This window comes from Ambystoma mexicanum, chromosome 1p (assembly GCF_040938575.1).
Source record: "Ambystoma mexicanum isolate Mex_15411 chromosome 1p, UKY_AmexF1_1, whole genome shotgun sequence".
Taxonomy (NCBI): Eukaryota; Metazoa; Chordata; class Amphibia; order Caudata; family Ambystomatidae; genus Ambystoma; species Ambystoma mexicanum.
The window spans coordinates 1,276,926,571-1,276,941,265 of record NC_090921.1 but is presented as its reverse complement, the minus strand read 5'-3'; the positions used below and the strand labels follow the sequence as shown (position 1 = coordinate 1,276,941,265).

Here is a 14,695-nt window from a genome sequence, read left to right as displayed (position 1 = left end):
AAAACGCCTCTCCCAAGTGTAAAGCATGTATATGTTACAGTGCTGCATTTTTAAACGGGGTCTTGTGACGCTAACATTGGGTATTCAAATGCTCCTCCAAAGCAGTTGGTTTTGCGTTGCAACTTTTGACCAAGATTAAGAATCTCTTGTTCCTTTTATTTGCTATTTCCCGGAATGTGAACCTTGAAATGTACTACGTTCTGCTTTGTGTGCGAAGGGGTTTATTTATTTATTTATTTATACATTTATAGAGCGCCCTGAGGCATCAAGGCATCAAGTTTCTGAACTAGTGTGGTCTGCTTTTCAGCTTGAGCCGAATGCTCCCAACCGTAGGCAAAGCCATTCTTGCTAATAGAAAGTTTGCTGGGCGAACAGTGTAGCACTGCCTTCTTGCCTTTTCCCCTGCTGTGTGCCAAAAGCTTTACCTCGCTTTCATTTGTGACGCAATCAACAAAATGATACTTCTGTTATATGTTCAGTCCACATATTATGGTCACAAGAAGCATAGCAATGAGTTTCAATGGGCAATTTGCAAACCGATATAAATGTACACGGCTTGGAATTGTGTGAATGTAACTAATTCGCCTTTTTGTTTAAAACATGTAACTTATATAAAAATATGAACTGCAATTTAAAACATGTCGCCATATTCAAATGTATTTCAAGCGATGAACAATTCGAAGGTCTTTAAAAAATGGGCCGCTCAAGAACTAAGGCTGTGTGTGCGGAGCATGGGTGTGCATGCTGCAAGGTGGCATATGCCTGTCCTGTGCACACATGTGTAAGGCTAAGCAGGACAGTGTTGCGGATTTCGCGAAGCATCAAAGTGATCTTGGAATTGGAGTTGAATGACATTAATATTGATTGTCAACTATGTGTAATCTAAAATGAAAACTATGCTGATACTGGCTTGATTATTGTTGATAGATGATTTTGTTGTTACAACATTTCATTTCTCACTATCCTAATTGTATATGAAATGTCATAGATATCACACAATTAATGATTCTGCATATTCTGATTTTGAAAATTATTTGTTATATGAAACTGGATTATAAACACTACGCGCAGCTGTAAAACCTTAAACGACCAGCGGTCGAAACACGTGTCGGCAAAGCGCAATTAATGAGATAATCCAAGCATTTTATGTTGTAAGAATGGAAATCTGTGTAGAGTATTCATTCAGGAGAAGTGCGTAGCCCAGAAAGTGTACTGATTCTTGTCCATTAAATAACCCACGTTTGTGTCTGTAATGCAGGCCCTGAACTCCTGCCTGGTTTTTATTGTTGTCATCATGGTGGTTACATTCTTTCCTTTCTAGGGCTTCCAGGCACTTTCCCCCTCGCTCTCCAGAGAGATTCCTGCTTTGCCCAGACTTCTCCTGCCTCACTTCCTGCTTGTTTGCTCCATTCTCTAGTCCCTTTAGGCTACTGCTCTCTTCTGACCCTTGTTGTCGCTTCTCAATAATGCTGCTATATCTTCATGTTCTTATAATGGAGCCATTCCACCCTCCCAAGGATATTGTATCCTCACAGATTGTTTGCTCCCCTCTGATTCTATTCCCTCACAGATCTTCTCTTTCTTCCCATAGGCATGCTATCGGTTGATTGATAGCTTCCTAATGGTGTCCGAGAAGAGTGGCGACTTGACGCAGTGTGTGGACTGTGTAGTGCCCTACGATGGCCCCATCCTGCAGGTGAGCTGGATAAGGATTAACAGCAAGTCTTTTGCCTCAGTAGATTAAGCACGGGGTCACATCCAGAAGGTAGCAGGCCTAGGCTACCAGTGTACTTGTGTATTGTGGTCTCTGCTGTGGATTGTGTTAATACCCATGTTTGCGGGCAGTGATCTCCATTAATGCTCTACAGCCCTGGCAAGGGCCTCGATTTGCTCAAGCCTGCTTTGGCACTGGCTGGTGAGCTGTTGAGGCCCGTCACCACCCCCGAGCCTGGGTATGAACACTCAATATTACACCTGGATGAGTGTGCTTAGCAAATCAGGTGGTTGGGAACCTGGTTGGAATCGGACAGCGACTGCCTGTGTTCTCCCGGCCACTCAAACACCTCCCTGCTGCATTGCCATTGTCCCACCACACCCCTGCCCCCACAGCAACATGCACTCTCCATCCCCACCCCCTTTGTTACCTGCTCATCTTGGGGCCTCTTCTCGGCACAGCTGCCTGCACACCCCTGGCGTCAGTGCTACCCTCATGGAAAAAGACAAGGGACTCTGTTTTTTATTTCCAATGGCGCAATGTTTTCTCAGTGTTTTTTTAACAAGAATGTGTTCACATGCTCTGTGCACAGCCTCCTCCTGTTAAAAAAACAAGTGAAGTGCGAATACCAATCCCTCCTTGTTCAGGAGCAATGGCTTGGCATGCTGTTACTGGCCCTGCAATGGTTGCGATTCATTTATTCTAATGTCTGGAATGGTCGTTAAGCATTTTTATTGGACAATCCAATCTTCACAACCTAGCCTGGCCATCAGATTGTGCAGGATGCCACATCCCAAGCCTACCACCAGAACAGAGCATACACACATCCAATTGCCCAGCGACCCCCCCCCCACCCCCGCCCCGGCAGACTTTTTTACCATCAAAAGGCCCATGCCTATGCCCCTTAGTCCATTCCCCACTACTGCCCAGGAGGATTTAAACATTAACAGGCCCCTCCCTACCCATGCTGATGTAAATACCAGACTCTGAGTGGTAATAAACCTCATGAAGTAGAGAATGGCCTCTGTGAGAAACCAGAAGGTGTCTCGCCCACTAGTCCCCGGAGATCTGTCATCCAGGTGGTCAGGACACAGCCATCACTTTTGGATCCAGTTCCTGGGGGTGGACCAGTGCGGGAGGATCACCTGGGTGAGGGGGTCTTTGGGGAGTGGGAGTGGGACATCGGACAGTGAGACGCGGTATCCCCTTCCTTATAACACCTTTACCCCATCCTACCCGGCAGGATATCTACCCCTCTTTTACAACATGAACACGTTCTCACTGATAGTCCGTTTTCTCTTAGAGCAGGCTAACACCTGAGCTGTGTACCTGACGTGATGTCAGGCAATTACTGATCATCACACACACCTGACTTCCATTACACTTCCCCACATGGATGAAAAGCGGAGCACACTGAGCGAGGTGAAACACATGAGGAAACAGCAGTTCCAAGAAGGCAGTGTAACGAGAGGAGAAAGACTGCGAAACAGAAGGGGGTCGCAAGGGGGAAAGTTCCTGTGATCTTTTCGACAGGGAACCGTTACTTTCACGAGACCGCGAGAGAAAGCGTAAGATGAGGAAACCAGGCTGAAGAATCCTGCATTGTGTGTTGGAGGTACCCAGCGCCCTCCTGCGTCAGTAATCAAGGCGGGGAGAATCTCCAGCCACAGTGGTACTGTCCTTGGCTCCAAGAACAAAGGTGCTTCAGTGAAAGGAACACAGTCGTTGAGTTGGGAGACTGATACAAGACTGGCCTGTGTTAAAGCACGGGTTGCAAGCAGCAACATAGTATGATGAGTGCTGTAATGAACATTGTTAAACATGTGTGATAAGAGATGCGAATGAAGTTAAACTGCTGATGAGTGATTGAACTTTAAAGCAAACTACAATACCTTTGACAGAGTGGTCTGGCACCGTGTGGGTGCTCAATCAAAGCTCTCTGTAAGGTAGCATGCTAAGAAGTGAGAAAAGTAGATAAAGTTGGTCAGAGCCCAGCAGAGGGAGTTCAATTGAGAGAGAACAAATAAACGTGAATTGAAGTGGTCCTGCGACGGGTCAAGTCAAATCCTGTGTACAGTTGAAAGTCTTTGATTTAAATTAAGTAGATACAGGTTTGGAAAGGTACATGGATCTGGTCCGAGCCCGACAGAGGGAGATCAAGTGAAAGCTTTGTGTTAAAGTTGATCTGAGCCTGGCAGAAGGGAGCCCGGGTTGAGTAGAGAATCATCCAAGAACTTGTACATGAGAATTCTGAGGAGAAAGGAACGTTTGAATGTTTGTTTGTGGCATCAGGCCCTCTGAAGTAAGATACTTTGACATAGAAGGCCCCGATACTGAGATCTGAACTGCATCCTTGTGCTAGAGAAGCCAGAGACTGTGCTAAGCTCGAGGGCGCCGCCTTGTCCATGCTGAAAACGTGGGGAAGGGAGGCCAACGGCTTGAATAGCCTGACATAACACCACCCACCTGTTTGTATAAGCACATACAGGCCTTATTTGCATTTATTTTGACCTTTTTACTTTTTCTTTCACGTGAAAGAGCGATGCAGGGATAAATAGCTTAATAAACCTCAGCTTTACTTATTGTTATGGGCCCACAAACGAATGCCCTTGGTACGCTCTGGCCTTTAAATCTGACTTCAGGGCTCACAAGGCTGGTCGTGTCTAGAAATCTTAATTATGTACAGACATGTTTATGTATTCAGTCATGGTCTATGGACACATTGCCTGATAAACACCTGTACATAATTGGTTTGCAGAGGTTGCAGTCTTTTCTCTAGTCTGGCCTGATGGGTCTTGGGATTTTACTTGTAACCTAATGTTATATAAATTAGTCTTATATAGGGCACTTCAGCCATTTTATGGCCCACTTTTTTGCAAAAAAGCAGCATGAGGAGTGGTTAGTGGTATAAAAGAAGGAGCCGGTACCAATCATATGGTGTTGGTGAGTGCAGGCCGAAGGTACCAGAGTCTGGGTTCTCTGTGGTTGTGGTTTGTGGTGGTAACCATGGAGCATATGTTTTATCTGGGAGACCTGGAGAGTGCATTGGTCTGGAGGGGGTAGGTAGGATGTATTGAGGCTAAAAATGTATCCGGTTCTGAGCGGCTTTGAAATAGGTAGTATGTTGGGGGTGGTAGTGGTAGTAGTATAAGGTTGCCGGTGGGTTACACAATGAATAGATTGGTTGGTGAAGGGAGAATGTATTAAGATTTTTTAAGAAGTCTGTTATCTGATTTTATAGCTAGGCTGAACTGGTAGTGTTTCATTCTGCTGTTGAAGTACATTTGGGCTTCACATTCTGATGTATTAATTGGGATGAGGTCATCTCAATCTTTTGTGTTCCAATATATGATTGTTTATTGGCAGCGGTGTTGAAGGTCTGATGGCTTGGGTAAATTGGGGAGTCTAACCAGACTGAATCTGGTCTCCAAGTACCCTTGATTAAGCCCTATGCATAGGCGTGTTGCATGTGTGTGTGAGGATGGCCCAAAAGGGCTCTGTCTCTATTGTGTCCTGATTCCGGTGTTCTGGCCAGTTGTTGGGTCAAAGTTCATGATGGCTATTATGTTGCTAACAACGTCCAATTTGCCCAGCCTTTTTTGATTTGAGGGTCTGAGCTGGTCCAATTGAGTGGTTTCCTGCAGGTTTTAGTACCCCACCATGAGGTAGCTAGTTGGTTAAAGGGATCCGATTGGTTAATTTTTTGGGGGTGGTGTGGTAGTTTGTCTTTCTGGGGTGTTCTGAACAGCCAGGTGCTGGGAGATTACCAAAAGGCTCCTTTTAATGCTTTTTAATGGTTATTCAAGACTCAATTGCCATTTCCCAAAACCGATGGCTGCAATTCCTCGCAATTTTATTTAGCATGTTTGAAAGCTGAACAAAATCTTTAATTTGTAGCACACAATATGTCCAATTTAATAATTGCTTTACCTTTCAAGAATAAATACTATTTTATTTCATATTTTTCATTTCCAGTCCCTTATTTCATTTGTCATGATTTCAACCGCATTTACTTGCACACTTAACATAGTCTAAACTTGAGAAGTAACTATGCGTTCTCCACAATTTCACAAACTATTTTCCACCTTTTCATTTTCCATCAGAATTCCTTCTTAGGTTTAAATGTAACGTTGCATGTTCCAAAGAACGACTGATATTGTTATAATGCCCAGTTGCTCCCAATGTGCCACCTTTACCTTCAAAAATGGACGAGGAGCAAAGAACAACATGCGCGTAAACCTCTTGGTAACTAGTATAGTAAGAGAAAAAGGTCGCATGCGCAATAACAGGGTAAAAGACTCTCATAAATCATGAAACTTTCATCTCTGCTTTTCTGTAGTGTGATACGTTCATGAATTCTTTTGATGGTGCAGAGATGGATAAATGAGACGTGCCCTCGCATCTCGCAGGGCAGGGAGGGATGTAGTCGGGCACTGCAGCCAATGTCCGCCATCTCCACATCACTGCCATCATTGCACAGCCCTTCTTTCCATACCTTGTGTGCTATTGATGTAGCTGGATCTGAAGGAACGAAGCCGTTTTATTATTCGAGCAAAATGTAATGGCTCCCCAAGTAGCCGACCACCCTATCAAGCACAATATGTCTGGCCGGAGGGACCAGGTGCTGCTAACATCCGCCCTGAGCCCATGCTTGAAAGAAAGGCCTTTTAGTCTGGCACACAGCTCTCATTCTGAGCAACAAGGTAGAAGACTAGAGTAGGCAGTGAGTTCCAGCGAGTCATTGTAGGGCCATGTCAAAGAGAAGTGTGTATGCACAACACGAGCAAACGCGGTCAAAAGAGCGGGCCATCTGTAACTCCTTGGGTATGTTTTTGCTAGTGTTTCCCCCTGTCTAGAGCCACACTTGCAGCATGACTTGATGTTTAATCTTAAGGACTCTTCTTGTTGGAGGTGGGTCATTCCCTCCAGTTTTGTTTTTCTGTCTTTCATAAGCGGACCGTGTTATGCCACTGTCTGACACAGACCCCGTCAGAGGAAGGGCATGTGGCATTACACATCTGGCTTCTAATCCCCTTGATAGTTTTATGGCATCTGGCCTACTACCCCCTCTTGGAGGGCATCCACTCATATGTTGGACTGTTTCTACTGGGGAGCAATAGCAGAGCAGGATTAAAGGGGAGGAGGTGATAATGAAAAGACATAAGGCATCGCTGTGAGTTAGAGCCAGTTAGAGGGTGTTGTAACTACAGCCTGTGCCAGGTCACATTATTGTATCCTAGTGACCTTCGGCGACGGCTGTGATCACGTGTAACTGCCCAATAAAAAGGACTCAAAGACCCTGTGAAACCAGCCTTACTATGACAAGCCCACATAGACCACAAAGAAATCCAACCCACGACCACGCACTCAACCCGAGAGCATGGAGTAATGAGGCTCCGGCCTCGGTATCCAATAATCACGGCTGATGGATAACATCTATCAGAAAGAAGCTGCTCGGCAGTTATTCAACCGCTGAAATGGCGTGGCTTGCAGTCCCTGCGTGGTGTGTGGGCTGCATGATTAATTCCGTACCCCAGGGTTTCCAGGGCCCATAACTCAGGACACAGAGGTCCTGGGCATGCAGTTCTCACCCTTTCCGCCCACAGTGTCTGCAGGCAGTCTCTTCCGGTTCCCAGGCCCCCTCCCTGGTGGATACATTTTCCTGGTGGCCGGACCCAGAGCTAAAATGAAGGGGGAAGCCGAGTGCACTGCCAGTTGCACACACCTTCCATTTCCCTAAGCAGTCAGCCTGGGAGGTCACAGCCCCAGGGTGCTAAGAGACATACTGCGCCAGTCTCCTAGCCCAGGGCAGTGAGGGTTAGGCTGTAGAACTCGCTTCAGGCCCACCATGGCCTACTTGGGTGACTGCACCTTAAAGGCTCCATTGGAGAGAAGACTGTTCGCATTTCAGGAGTACGTGGATGACACAGGGTGCACACGCACACCAGAATTAGGCCACTACTGTCTGAGGAGAGAACTTAACATTTACTGAGCCAAGTGGCCTTCAGGACAGCGCAATATCTAGTGGTAGTTGAGGTGGGTGCCTGACTTTAACATACAGAGGAAACATATACATACAGGTATATGGGTCCCAAGTAGCCCCCAGTATGGGGTCCGGCGATGTGATCCTTATTTTCTGTTCAAAATATGTCCCTTTCCCTCTGTGACCCTCTAGGATTACCATGTAACCCAATTGCTGTCAATACAATTGGACATGCATTTTAATGTCAAAATACCCTCTTTACGACTTAGAAAACATACAAGGTCTCGTCCCCCAACACTCTCCATTTCCCCCAAAGAACATGTGCATCTAGCCTGGCTACCACCCCATGCCTGCCTTTAAGTTGATGATATGATATGATAGGTTATTTATAGCGTGCTTAATACCCAGAGGTTTCAAAGCCCGGGGATCAAACCTGTGTTGCTCCGTGTCGTCTTGATTCCAAGGTGAGCATGTTGCCCCTGAGATATGCTTCCAAGACAAGTTCTCATGATCCTGTACACAACTACTCGAATAGGACCCTCGTTTGGAGAGTCTGGACACTATTTTCCATGTTTTCCTGCTGTGGCATGCCAGGTTGACCCTGCAGCCCAAAACATTTGAATGTAAAGTTAAAGTTGGACCTGCATTTTAATATCATAGGCCTCTCATTACGTTTAAAGTTTGACAGCTGTGCATTAATTGGGTCATCACACCATGCCACGCACAGCATGCCCTGACTGGAGGGCTGTATTGAGTATGTAGTGTTAAGTTGTAATAGAGGGCTGCATGCTGTTCAGGGGTGGACTGGGACCCAAAAGAGGCCATGCAAATAATGTTCAAAGTGGCCCCATATTGCACATGTGCTGCAAGCCCAACCCTTTTCCTATGGGAACGTTTGGAAATACCTCACAAAAGAGGCGCAGGGTGCAGAGGCCTACTGGGAAAACTCCAGAGTTCCTTATAGGCCAGTCCACCCCTGATGCTGTTGGACACAGACAAAGGGGTTTTAATAGTGAATTTCTCTGAAAACTGATGTGCTTGTCCATGTTGGTGTGAAATTGGACACCCCTTATTTGGGGCCTTCAACCACTGATTAGAGGAGAATGCCCCAGACAGCCATGAAGGCAAGCACCCACTGAAGGAAAAACTCCCAGTCTGCGGTATCAGATAGCATGTTTCCATGGCCTGGTACCAATACAATCAGCCAGGGTGTTTGCTTGGGTTCATTGCGTGGCTTCGGGTTGTTAAATCTTTCGAAATTGCATCTTACTCCACCATGAACACCACACTTGGTAATCTAGGGGACTTTTCTCCCACCACCTTTTAGCAAACACCCAGTACTGATGGACTCAAAGGTTTCCCTGGCCCTCAAAATGAACACGCCCTCTCAGCTAGCACACACAAGTTGTGAGGCCCTGCTAGAGATGCTTTGCTGAAATAGTTGCTGTGGACCCCCAACCTCTATCCACCCCGTTGGTCCTTAGTGCAACTGAAAACTGCAGTCACAAGCTTGTAAGCTGGCATGGACATGAATGGAGCAAAGTCAAGGTGCATGATGAAGGGTAGAAGAAATAGGGAAGTGAAGACAATGAAGAAAGTGTGCAGCCCAAGAGAGGGTATGCGGGTGAGCGTAAAGGGAAGGGGTGGATGGTTGGCTGAGAAGAAGCAGGTCTAAGTTCTGAGTTGGGCTAGAATGAGGACAATTAACAGGCCTAAAACAGGAAAGTTGCTTGGCCCTGTGAGGCAACACAAGCTCCGGAGTGAATGGATCATCAATGGGTGGAACGATCCCTATGTGTGGAAACAGGAGTCCGGTAAAGGGTAAGCTGGCAAAGTCCTGGCTTGAGCAGGGGTTTTGGCTCCAGGCCCTTTCCGGCCCTAACAGGGAGTCACGCCTTTGCAGCTTTTGGGCCTTGGCTGCAGATGCCCGGGGTGACACCCAGGGAGATTGATTGAATAAGGGCGGCAGTTTGTCGCATGACCTTCTGGGAGCCAGTCCCAGATGGCATCCGGACTTCAAGGCAGGGTCCTGGGTGTTGTAGAGAGCTTTGTTTTACAGGCAGGCCCCTCAGGTGGTGCACAGGGCCCTTGTCAAACCTTAATCTGGAGTGGTCATAGAAGCCCATGGACAAGTAAAGGTTCCTGCTTCACATCACTCTTTAGCCCTTGGCAAAGCATAAGTGTGTAGTTGACCCTTGGTACAGTCTCACCATAAGGCTATTTTCTCTTTGCACCATCTAAATGCTGCCAAATTCGTAGCCTGTTATGTTCAGAATTAGGACAAACTTGACAAGTTGAATGGCCTGGTCCCTTTGGAGCAGCTTCAAATTAATAAAGTTTTGTAGGACACAACTTCCAGAGCCAGGAAACTTGAGAAGGCGTGCCCAACCAAACGGATCATCCTTGCATCAATTTGGTCAAGGCAACGGTCCTGGATTTAGTGTTTGATGGCAAGATTTCCTATCTTTTCCCCCTCCACAGACAAGCTCTTGCAGCAGTGTAAGACACAGGCTGTAACTGCCAAGTCGTTAAGTGTATTTTCTATACCTTCAGTCAAGACTGCCAGTCAGCCTTTCAAGGCTTTTAAGCCATGGCAATTATGGGTGAAACCAAACTCTCAGCCAAACTCTGGTGGTGCGAAGAAACGCAAGTTCTGTCAAAAACTAAAATATGCAACTCCTTACACTCGAGATGCACCCCATAAGCCTGTTAGACTTTGAAAACGGGGGTGCCAGTTTGTGTTGCCATTAATGAACATTAGTACCCGGTGAGGGATAATCAGATTGTAACAATCGATCTGTTTGACCCTGGCCGGGTTGTTACCAGCCCGACAAAGACTTACCTGCTCCCGCTCAGCGCTCTGCGTCCCTCAAAGTTCCTTCCCTATTTCTCACTGGCCGCCATGGAAAAGTAGAAGAGACTACATGTAACCCCTTCACTCCATTCCATGACAGACATTTTTATTGTTTACTTTTTTAAGAGGTCTTTTTCATGGCCACCATGGAAAGGGAGCAGGGACTGCGTGTTGTCCCTTCTCCTCGATCCATGGCGGCCATTTCTTTTCTCGAGTTGCGTAACGGTTTCCTTGCTGTTTCCCAGCTCGAGAAAAAAAAATGCTATTAGTACCCCAGTACAACGTGCCGGGGTACTAATAGTAGTCGAACCCTCACGGGGGTCATTACAGGTCTGGTAATGGCCCAGGGCTTACGTTAAAGCCCGAGCAAAACTGACACCCCAGGGCATTACCGAAATGGTAATGCTCCCCCTCCCTGGATTCTATTGCTTTATTAATCTCTGGTCAGGTTTTTTGTTTAATCCCATTGCAAACAATAGACTTGTGTAACCCAGAACCCTGGAGTCCCCAACTCACCAGACCAGGTTATTCTGTTGCACTACCATCAGTCTCTCCAAAATGTCAGCGATCTTCTTCTACAGTGCTACTTTTGGAGATTCAAAGATTCAACTGTATGTAGCTAGTCTCAGAAACTTCAGCAGGTTCAGTGGTTTCACTCGTACTACTTCCTGGTCCCCCAAAAGCTTGAGGGACTAAGAACCATTTTGGACCGCTATAATATTAACCAGCTTTTAAGTGGAGAAATATTGCCTCCGATTCTTGATGCATTGCAACTGGAAGTGCTCAGTTAATTTAAAATGCATTCTTTCATATTCCTATGGTTTGCGACATGTGGTGTTTGTTACCAGTTGATTTTTTATGTTTGGCCTGGGTGCAGCTCTGATGGTCTTCAGCAAAGACTTCCCTGTTGTGGACATGCATCTTCATCAAGAGGGAATCCATCTTAACCCCTACCTGAATGACTGGCTGATTCAGGCCCCAACACTCAAAATAGCATATCGGAGGGTTCTAGACTATACATTAAAGATGGCCTTCCCTCTTCAGAACACAATAGCATTGATCTCTCTCTTTCACTCTCTTTCCCTCTCCATTTCCTCTCCCCCTCTGCCTCTCTCGCCACAACACCACCTTTTAACCATCACTGGGAGTTCAACTCCAGTTCTGAGCCACATCAACAAGGCATTGTGGGGATTAAAATTAGCTCAAATGCAAGCCTTTTCCTCCGGAAAACTGCCTTTGTCTTACAGGGCATTGCTACTTTATGCATAGCTTAATCAACCCAAGAATGACATTTGTCAAGACTGCAGACAACTTCATACCTTATTTGGGATCATCCGTCCCTCACCGTCTTGTGATTGGGGTATGTTTAACAAACACCAGTAAAGTTAGGGTGGGTTGAACAAGGCTTGTAAAAAAATATCTTCTGCCTGAAATATGAAAGCAGAATTTTCTACGCTCCAACCACAAGAAGATGGGCCTTCTAAGTCTATACCCTGAGACTCTGGAGCCATCGCCCCGTCAACATCAGACTCGCCACCTTCACTTTCACAGTTCCGTAAGGAGCTCAAGACCCTCCGTTTCAATGAATGGCTGCTCCGTAACACCTAGGTCCACACAACCTCCACTCCCCACCCTACCTGACAATGGGTGATCTACTCCCCACTGTTTCCTCCCCTATTCGCTGGTAGATCCCTTGCTACCAAACTGCCTGCCCTCCCCAGTTAGCTCCACACTCCTTTGTTTCTCTGCTTCCCTCACTGTGTTGTTCCCCCTATGATTGTAAAGCACTCAGTTGCTACTCCAAGCTAGGACCGTGCTCATGCTCAATAAATACCCTAATAATATTCAATGGAGTACGCCATTTTTTACTCGCCTAGAGATGATTTTCACTAGGTAGTAGCAAGCGCAAACACTGAAGGGCGAGGAAGGACTAAGAACTATAATTCCCTTGGAAGGTGATTTGTCCCGTTCACTCTCATTCCCTGTCTTGATGTGATCTTTCTCTCTGATCTTTTCTTGGCATCCACAGGAATGTTTGGATGCATTCACCCACGCAGCTGAGAGTAACTTTGGCTGCTTGATGGCGGCAGGAAGAGTGGTGGTGGCCACAGAGAAGTGGTGGCGGCTGGCAGCCCAGGAAGTGATGCTGTTGGCATGGCTGGTAGCCTCGTTGGCTCTTCACTCATCTCGGGACTATCCAGTGTACCTGCCGCATGGCAGCCCAACGGTAAGGACAGAGACACATTGCGCCTCAGGAAATGTGTTGCTGACTGATTTTGTGAGAGGAGTTGTCAGGGCCTTCCGGGAAGAAATATTCATGCTTCGTACATACATTGCCAGTGATTTGATAATCAAGCAAGTCTAGTTATCATACATAATCACGGTTTGGCAATGTTGGGGGCTATTTAACACCTGCTTACGGTCCAGAAGCTTACTTCAAGCATGGCCCAAGTAGGTATGGAGTTACCTTTGACTCTGAAGACGAGTTTGGGAAAGATACACAGGGGGATCAGGGCCCATTTGGAAGACATGTTAACAATGGGTCATATATAATGCACATTGTATTATAGTTTCCATCTAATGTAGAAGTTAGATTTGAGGAATGCGAAGAGCTGCTATGTGCTAGGCTCCTTGTTCCCCAGAAATGGCCATGCTTGCTGGGTGATGCCTGAAGTCTATGAGCTGCTTTTTGCTTCTGCTCATCAAATCCCTATTTCGATCCCTGGACTATAATGTAGAAATCCATCCATTTTATACCAGACAATATGCATTCACATTTACTACACCCCAATTATGCTTTCCATTATTTTTAATTTAGGAATATTTCAATTCATAAACTTCTTTCAAATGCTTCTCGGCATTCAAGTGAAATCCCTTCAAAGCAGACGCTTGATTTTATGCAGAAGTGTGTTCTGTGGTATCTAGTACATTGGGACAGCTGGTACAAAATGTATTCTATTGATATTACTTTTCGAGCACCCTTTGACCTCCCTCTGCAATTGCACTATGTGAATCCGATGTTGCAAGCACGGCAGAGGTAATGTATGCCAGAGTTTACACGAGATTCTTCAGCATCAGGGAGTAAATCAAGCGCTGACTTCTGTTATAGCATTTTTTAGGGGTACACTCCTCCACCGTCTCTGAAAGCCCCGTTTCTTCAGGCGCAGCACCTACCCCCCCTGCAAACACCAACCCTCGTCCCCCCACCCCACCCACCCCACACATTCTCTGGACCGTTTCCTTTTTTTCCATTGTTCTTTTTTCAGACGCAGGCCTCAGGGACAGTTCATTGTATTGCGTGTGCCTCTGACAGGATCACAGACACCGCTTTATTTATGTACGATTTGTAAGGCCCCCACCACAATGCGCCCCACATGGAAGAGTGGTGGAGGGGCGGGGGGGAACCAGGAAGTGTCTCTTCACATTTCTTGGTGCTTTATAAGTGCAGGATCAAGGGAACGGGGAGAATGGGAGGCGTGCTTGGAGCCAGGAGCCGACAAGTGCAAGTAGAAAAAACAAATGGGTACTAAATCGAACAGATATTCTTAAGTTGCTGCACGAAGTACCTCAGTTTAGACTTTTGGACAATAGAGACATAGAAAAAGTATCATTCTTTGTGCCTAAATGCACAGATGTGGTACAGCTGGACTTTAAGTCACAAACGGTTGTGCAAATGATATATAATGAGGGAGATTCCAAACCGGGCTATGGGCTACGACATTGGCAGTACTTATAAGGATAATTTGTTGGAAAAGAACGACGAACAGCCTCTGGAAAAATGGCCCCTTCTGCTTGGTTTCCCGACCAATGGTAAAAGTGACTTGCCATGTCTCCAATAATAATGAGAGAAGGGTAGAAACCCAACAAGTTGCTTCAGGGAGTGTAACAAATGACAACCACGATTGGGGTTGGATCAGATATACAATGGGCCGCCCATCAAGAAATTGTACGAGAGGGGAACAGGGTATTGGTAGGAAGCACCGAGTTAAAGCTGCTGAATTGGAACTCTCGTGGCTTCTATAGCTTCCTGGGGAATGCGGAAAGGAGATACATTTTTGATCACTACATTCTTGGATTTCTCCAGGAAGTTTGGCTGTGTGTACCTTTGGTAGTTGATGGATTTGTAATTTTCCAGCAAATGGCA

General features: G+C 46.2%; 1 protein-coding gene across 1 annotated transcript in view; it reads left to right on the top strand.

The window, feature by feature from the left end:
• Nucleotides 1–14,695, top strand: part of FUZ (fuzzy planar cell polarity protein) — a 167,987-nt gene that overhangs the window by 93,189 nt on the left and 60,103 nt on the right. Inside the window, exons 5-6 of the mRNA XM_069605234.1 lie at nt 1,592–1,696; nt 12,581–12,778. Coding sequence (XP_069461335.1) covers nt 1,592–1,696; nt 12,581–12,778 — 303 coding nt within the window. The remainder of the gene's footprint in view (nt 1–1,591; nt 1,697–12,580; nt 12,779–14,695) is intronic.